The 8,106-nt window shown below is 31.8% G+C and overlaps 1 protein-coding gene across 3 annotated transcripts; it reads left to right on the plus strand.

Moving 5' to 3' along the window:
• Positions 1–1,183: 1,183 nt before the first annotated feature.
• LOC111716505 (uncharacterized) lies at positions 1,184–6,743 on the plus strand. Of its 3 annotated transcripts, none has more exons than XM_023491981.1 (5): positions 1,184–1,321; positions 2,225–2,329; positions 3,647–3,714; positions 4,171–4,247; positions 5,388–5,574. In XM_023491981.1, the coding sequence occupies exons 1-5, from the start codon at positions 1,241–1,243 to the stop codon at positions 5,495–5,497; spliced, it is 441 nt and encodes a 146-aa protein (XP_023347749.1). In that variant the 5' UTR covers positions 1,184–1,240; the 3' UTR covers positions 5,498–5,574. The 3 variants fall into 3 exon arrangements, with proteins under 3 accessions (XP_023347749.1, XP_023347752.1, XP_023347751.1); XM_023491983.1 differs by lacking the exon at positions 5,388–5,574 and adding an exon at positions 6,652–6,743 and having other exon boundaries at positions 1,188–1,321; XM_023491984.1 differs by lacking the exon at positions 4,171–4,247 and having other exon boundaries at positions 1,186–1,321.
• The last annotated feature ends 1,363 nt before the right edge of the window (positions 6,744–8,106 follow it).

An 8,106-nucleotide genomic window follows, 5' to 3' on the forward strand; every position in this document is an offset into this window, starting at 1 on the left:
CCAAATTTTGTTATAGAATAAAAAATTTTCGATTAGGAATTGCAATTTTTTAACGAATGCGCGACGGAAGGATTAAGGTTTTCAGAATTCGAGTTAAATTTTTCTCGAAAAAACACTGAACACAATAAATCAAAACTTTTGTAATCTCGAAATCAACAGTGACAACTTTTAAGGATGAATTTGAGAATCGTTTAAAAATTCTACAGTAAACTAACTAGTTGTTGAGGAACAGGTTGAGAAAATAAAAATTAATTCTTATCATCGAAAATAAGTAATCTTATTCATATATTGGCTTCTGTAATGTCGCATTCTTCACAAACTTTTTCTGTAGATTTCCTGGAATTTTTATTGCATTGACGACATTTGAAGAATTCGATTAATTCTGCAAACAAATTCATAAAAAATAAGAAAGTAAATTTAATGATGAAAATAATGAACTGATTCTTACATTGATTTATTGAGAAAATTTCAATTAAGAAATATGTTCTTAAACATCTAATTAGTTTACTGTAGAATTTTTAAAATTTGTTTTTTGTCATAGTTATTTAATAAATTTGAAAAAATCGATTCTCAAAACGTGACCAACCAAAAAGTATCAAATAAATACTAAAAAATTTCTCCACAATACTAAATTCTCTGTTCAGCTACATACGTTGCCGGTCACTCCCAAGTATCCTTGGGGATCCGGCATTGCCATTTTTGCATGTAGAGTCCCTTGAAATTACACTTACAGTCTCTTTTAAAAGAGAAAAATTTAGAGATTTTGTAAGGTTTATATTTGCAATGTCTACAATGACAGAAACACTTTAACTTTGTAAATGAAAATCTTCAACCTGATGTATAAACGTTCTTAGATTTTATTACTTTCGAAAAGAATGGTTTAAAAATATAAATATGTATGTAACAACGATCTTTGGCTCTGAAATTTTCGATTTAAGAAATGGCCGATCTATAAAATGACTCATCAATGAGATGTCCCATCTATAAAATAAATTATCTAATAGATGTCCCATCTATAAAATGTCTGATCTATGAGATGTCCCATCTCCGAAATGTCTCATTTATGAAATGTTCTATATATATGAAATGTTTTATATATGAAATGTTCTATATATATGAAATGTTCTATATATATGAAATGTCCATCTTTATAAGGTTTATCTTTAAAATATCGAAACATTTTTTATATTTTATATTTTCTGAAATATGAGAATTTTAATATTTATCTCAAGATGCAAAAATGCAAATAATTGAAAGACGAATTGAACTTGAACGAGAAAGGGAGGAGATAGATAAAGATGTTGCCAAGCTACTCAAGCAGGTACAGAGTGCAAAGACGACTTAAATATAGTCTTTATTCTTTAAAATAATTTGCGGCATTTTTTCGTAAACCTTATTTTACAAGTATGATTCTTTTAAAATTTAACAGTAATCACAATAGTCTCCTGGTCCCAGGGGCGGATACAGGGGGCGGCAGGACCTTTGTACCCCCCCCCCCTTGAGATTTCAGAATAGCTTCTCAATAGCACTTAAGGGAAAGAAAACCTAGTGCAAAACAGAAAAAAAACATCTATCTTACAGAAAGTTTTCGCCTGCGGCACGTCTTTTGGTTCCGAAATCTGGATTTTTGGTTCCGAAATCATTTCCGGTAACTTGAAGAGCACAACAACGGCAATACTACATTTTGGAAATGTCAAAACTTAGGGTGTCGCCGGAATAAGTTGAACCAGAGAGATGGTTCTAACTAACAAGAGAACTAGCTGTTGCTATAGTTCAACTACTCTTGTTATTCATAAATTCTATACTAAAAATGAAATTGATCGAGATAAAAAAGAAATAAAAATGATCGAGATAAAAAAGTATTGCTTTTATGTCATTAAGCCAAGGGTGGGGGTGCAATAAAATGTACAAAAAGATCATGAAAATTTTTTTTATCAGCATAACAAAATTGATCAATTTATTATTTACACGTGTTTTGTTTCAGCAGCTTCTTGTTATAATTCTAAATTTACATCACAAACATATTATTATTATTTTTTAAAGTGGCATCGTTATGACTTAAATCGTTCCTAAACAACTTTTATAAGATTTTTTTCCTTTTTGACAGGTTTAAATTAGTGAGACCATTCAGCTTAAAAATAGTTAGCGAATTGTTAATTGCATGGAAAAAGTATGTTTTGACGTGTTTTGTGTGAAATTCTATCTAATTGTTATTCTTATATAGTTGAATCCTGGTTGGAAGAAACGAGATATAATTATTCACTCGTTAAACCCTACTCTTAAACTAGGATACTCAGATAAACAGACCAACTACAAACTTCTAGTCAAGGTGAGCCATGAGGTTGTTTATTAGGATTAGATACTCTGGATACGCTCCAATGTACGGAAAATGTCGTCTTCATATATAATGGACACTCAAAATCTTCATATTACGTTACTTATTAATGGCTTAAGATGAAGTGACAACGTTGTTGGTGAGAGAGGGGCGGAAGAATTTTCTCCGCTTGTCACATGAGGATTTTGAGTGTCCATTGCAATGAAGACGACATTTCCTGTAAATTTGAGTGCATCCAGAGTATTTAACTTAAACAAACAACCTTGAGGTGAGCTAAATACATTTCGGAGCATAGTGAGATTAAACTTTAGTATACGGGTGTGAAAACAACTGTAAGGTTGTAAATTAAGAAAAGGGAGGGGGGGGGCATCGTCCTTCTACGAGGGATACGTCCCCCCTTTTATGAAAATATTAATCTAAAAATGTATATTTTTCTGAAGATTTTCCCATCTTATCTGATGCCATGGTTAAACCAGAATATTCAGTTTTGTACGTCACAAGTTTTTATTCCCTGGTTCAATATTTTCTTAGAGGGGGGGGGGGAGGGAAATATGGATTTCCAGGGAGGGATTTTTTTGCACAAATTTGAATTCACCTTGTTCAGAAATTTCTTGAACATGAATATTTGCAAAACAAACAAAACAAAATACATGGAGAATTATAAAATTGTAGAATGAAAGTCGTCTTTGTTACTTATTTCACTCAAGAAATGTCGCTAACATTTAATAATTAGAAGGAAAAAGAATACAACAGGAATTCCACTGTTTCCGGATTCCCTCTGTGATAAAGTTATCGTGGAAAAAATATTTAAATATTTTTCTTAAAGGGACTGAACTCGTAATTTCTAGGGACCCTCAATGAATAAAGGGGAGTTCTCGATTTACAATTGTATCCTTTAAACTTTTTACTTTTCCTCAAGGGCAAACAACCCCGTATGTTTATCTCTAAAATGGTGCTCAAATTGCCGGAAAATGGAGTGTTACAGCTGACGTTGCAAATATTCCTTTGAAAATTCAAAATAAATGCCCAGCGCGGTTTACAAAACTCAAATGTAAACATTATATTAATGTTTCTCAAAAATAAAACAGGTTCAACAAATCCTGATCCCTTAATCAACCAAAAGGATAGTGTTGTAAAGGGGAGACACCACTCTACAAATGAAGGGGTAATTGAAATAACGCCTACAGTCTCTTTAAGTCAAAAACAATTATCTTTCTTACAGATGAATATTTGTTTTGATTAATTATAAAGCATATTAAAGATATTATTTTTTTTTAATTCTCATTGAATATATTTATGTTTTTTATTAAGATTCTAAGAGATGATGATGATCAAAAAGTTGAAGAGTATTTCTCTCGATTAAACCAAGCTTACTCCAGGTTATACAAAATACACAGATTTATAGGTTGACCCACAATCTATCGAAAAATAAGGCCTCAAATGGACCCTGCTTTTTTAGGGTGCCTTATCCGATGTTGGTACCCTTAAAACTTTTGACTGATGAAGAGTGACGGAATTATCCTTATTATGCCCAAATAATTATTACCTCCTAGTGAAAGAAAATATTCTTTCTTAAAAAACATTCGTTGAACAAAGAAAATTCGAGAATTTCTGAAATATGTGCAGTCAGTTGCGCAGAGTTCACAATGTGGGCTAAAAGTATACAACAGATCCTTTTTAGGGTTTGCAAACAATGTTTAGTTGGAAAAACACGGATTTCTCCGTCGTCGATGATGAGACAAAGGTTTAAGGGGGTACCGTTGTGAATTAGACATGCCCTCAAAAAAAAAATTGAATTACGTCTACCGCCCATTTAATAATTTTCATATTAATAGAGGTGTATCTCCGGAGCTGGTTGGAGTATTTAAGAATGGATCCGTCCAGCGCTATTCATATCACAACCCGGAGCAAGGTTTAGAATTTTTCCAGTAGTATTAACATCACAACCTGGAGCAAGGTTACATATCTGTGCAATACTATTCACATCACAACTCGGAGAAAGAGTCAGGTTCCTTCCGAGGCTATTCACATCATAACCTGGAGTAGAATTAAGCAGTACATATGAGTTCCATAACCCTCCAATGCTATTCAAATCAGAATACGGAGATGAGTTCGCAGCAGTTCTAGATCTTGAAGTTGGGAAACACTGGTGTCAAATGTTCTTTTTCAAAGATGATTTTAAAAATATTTTCTGTCTGTTCTTTAGAAAGACTTCAGAATTTTCACACTAATGACGAGCAAGTTAAACAAGAAATAAAGTTTTTGATTGATTGTTTTGAATAATTTATTCCCCTCATTTCAGCTTGTGTGTTCATGCTCTTAACACCTCTATGGCAAATTTCTTTAAAAGACCTTATCCCCCCTCCACCTGTACCAAGAATCCAGGGGTCTCGAGATTTCTAAAAATCCAGAAGCCCCGAGAATCCAAAGTACTTTTACAAGTGGGAAATTTTCTTGTTGTAGAAATTCTGCATTTCTACAACAAGAAAAATGTTGTACGATTTTGTAATCAGTTTTCATGTGTTTATGCCGATTTTTCCACTAGAAAGGTTTTTTTTATATTTATGTGGAATGCGAAGAATTGTTTACAGGAGTCTCATGGTTTTATTAAAACCTAAAAGAATGTAATTAAAAGGTTCATTAAGATTTGATATAAATTGTTGTTTTTAGATTAAAAAGATGCAAAAACAATAAACTCATTTTCTTCAATGATGGACAAATAAGAAATTAAAAATAAAATGATTTAATGAAAATAATTTTAAAAAAACAAAAACATATTATTTCTATAAAAATTACATTTTCTGTAAATTGAAGTAGAAAGGGTGCCACTGCCCTGCCACTTAAGAAATTGATTTTTTTATTGATAAGTAAGTAGCACATCCTGGATTTTTTTTCAAAGGCACCCTAAAGTAGAGTCGTGGTAGCCGAATGAGTAAATTATGAATAATGTCAAAGTTTATATAAAAATATTTTTGTCATAAATAATTATTTTCCCTAAGAATAAACTTAAAGGATTGCATCTGACAAAAGTCTTATTTTTGATAATTTTCAGACAAATCCACACTGAACCAGACAGAGGGAGAAGGTCAGTTCATGCAGACCACTTTGAGACCTCATAGTTCCTCCTCTAGTTTTCCTCTAGTTTTCTATGAGAAATGTTAATTTATAAATTCAAAAGAGTATTAAATATGATAGATTAAAATTGTCTAAAATTGAAATAATAAAGGTTTACACCATCAGGTTGCAAATATGTAGGATGTTGAAACTTTGACTCAGTTCCATTACTTTAGTTTGACATGAAAGAAAATGCTTAACAATATCACAAGTTCAGCTTTACTTTGAAATCATCTTATCCCTTGAATAATAGAACAAGCATTAAAGAACAGAACTAAAAAAAATATTTCTATTCAAAAAGTATTATTGAAAATGAAATAAAAACTGTTGCTAATGACGTCATATTCAGGTGTGGAGGAAATCTTGCCACAATCTAAGAAATTTCGATGTTATTATTCTATTTTGATAGAACAGAATTCATAGTTTCAAGTATAAAAAGTTGACAAAATCAGGTTGCAAAGATAAATGGCCCATTTGATAAACTCAAATAAAATATAGCACAATAAAATGTTATGTAACAGTATTTGTAATTTTAGAAGAAAAATTCAATTTTTATTTTATTTAAACCCATACTGAACAAAATCTGCATAATCTGAATATTATTATAACTTTTCACTTCCGGATTTATAAATATCCGGCCAGGGGGAACCACACAGGATAAGCTTTAAAGACGACCTTGCACAATCATTCCCGGTTCTTCAATTCATAATTATTGAAACGCAGCACACTTTTTTTTCACTTTTTTCAACAATTTTTTGAAATTTCTAGGATTTAAATTTTTTTGGTTTTTACCTTTTTGACCTAACGCAGTAGGACTAATTTTAAGTAACCACTCCATTTTGGGAATTGAGTGGCCGATTCACAACGGTAGAAAATAAAATTTGACACTTTTTAACCCCGTTCGTGCTGCCATCTGCTTTACCCAAAATATACTGAGGCTTTACTCTTTTTTTTTACATCTAGTGATACAAATCTATAACAGTTAGTACATTTTTGGAAAGCGTCTGTGTATATATATGCAATTTCTCAAAAATGTACAATCTTTTTCCTTTTGATACAGACTATAAAAATAGCTATAAAATGTTGAATCCAATGACCAGAAGTAGGTCTAAATATATATGTAGCCTGATTATCGATATGGCATTATTTGAAGGGCATCTGCAGTTAGAAAAGTAAAAAAGTTTGAACGATATTTTGTTTAGGGAACGTTATCCAGTCCATATACTAAGAGAACTGTTAATGAGAACTATTCTGGCCAAATTAAATCTAAAAGAAATAAAAAAATTTAAAACAATTCTAAAACTTTTTAAACTGAGTTGAGAACTTTTAAATAAAGTTAATCTTGCACCGAAACTTTTTTAACTAAGCTGGGAAATTTAGAGTCGGATACCTTTAATCCCGACTGCTTAATCCGAATATCCATTGTGGACACTTTTGATTTCTTGCTTAATCCACTCTTTTTTGGAGCTGAACACTTTAGAATGGTGGATATTGAGATCTTCTCTTTTTCTTAATATCGAGACTAACTAATCTTCTTGTATCCTGAAAAGTGTATAAAATTCAACCAATCAGAGTCACATATATAAAGCCGATAAATTTGAAACTGTGTGCGCCAAATAAGATTAAATACAGAAACTGGAGTGACTTTCTAAATTTAAAAAAAAGGTTTTTGATTTTTCTCTACTATATCCAAGAAAGAACCAAAAGAAAATCAAAAGTGTGTCCATTGGATACTCAGATTGAGTAATTGTAATTAAGGAATAAGGATATATCATTCTAAAGTTTTCAGCTTTGAAGAGTTTACTGGTGTATGTAGGTAAACGGTTAAAGTTAAATATTCACAACGATGCGACGATGCTCTGATATAAAATATGGAATATTTTTATAATTTGAAAACTGTATAATTCTTTTCTAAAGCAGAATTGTGCAAGTCAGTTATAAATAGCCATTTTTCAAAGAGAAGCTACTGGATGAAGCTTTTAATGGCACCGATTCGGGACATGGCACTCTTTAGTGTAAGGAAGAACAAAATTGTATTGCGTTAATGACGATCGATTTCCTTCAGGATAATGAGGGGTTTAAGTTTATAATTAAGTTTTTAAAAAATATTTTTTTAACCTTTTAACAGGACGGATTTCTCAGATTATCGTGGGCTCTCTTGAAAAGAGAAAATGAAATAAGATATCCCAGTACTGCATAATTGAACATGATATTATACTGTTGAGTCTGTAGAGATATGTGACACAATTCGTGTCATGAAAAAAAGCTAAAATAATGTTAGTCATCTTTTATGCAATACACAGGAGAACTAGGATATCCAGGATACAGAGGAGAACTAGGATATCCAGGATACAGAGGAGAACTAGGATATCCAGGATACAGAGGAGAACTAGGATATTCAGGATACTGAGGAGAACTAGGATATTCAGGATAAAGAGGAAAACTAGGATATTCAGGATACTGAGGAGAACTAGGATATTCAGGATAAAGAGGAAAACTAGGATATCCAGGATACAGAGGAGAACTAGGATATCCAGGATACAGAGGCAAACTAGGATATTCAGGATACAGAGGAGAACTAGGATATCCAGGATACAGAGGAGAACAAAGATATCGGGATACAGAGGAGAACTAGGAAATCCAGGATACAGATGAGA

Source organism: Eurytemora carolleeae, unplaced genomic scaffold (genome assembly GCF_000591075.1).
Source record: "Eurytemora carolleeae unplaced genomic scaffold, Eaff_2.0 scaffold2094, whole genome shotgun sequence".
Lineage (NCBI taxonomy): Eukaryota > Metazoa > Arthropoda > Copepoda > Calanoida > Temoridae > Eurytemora > Eurytemora carolleeae.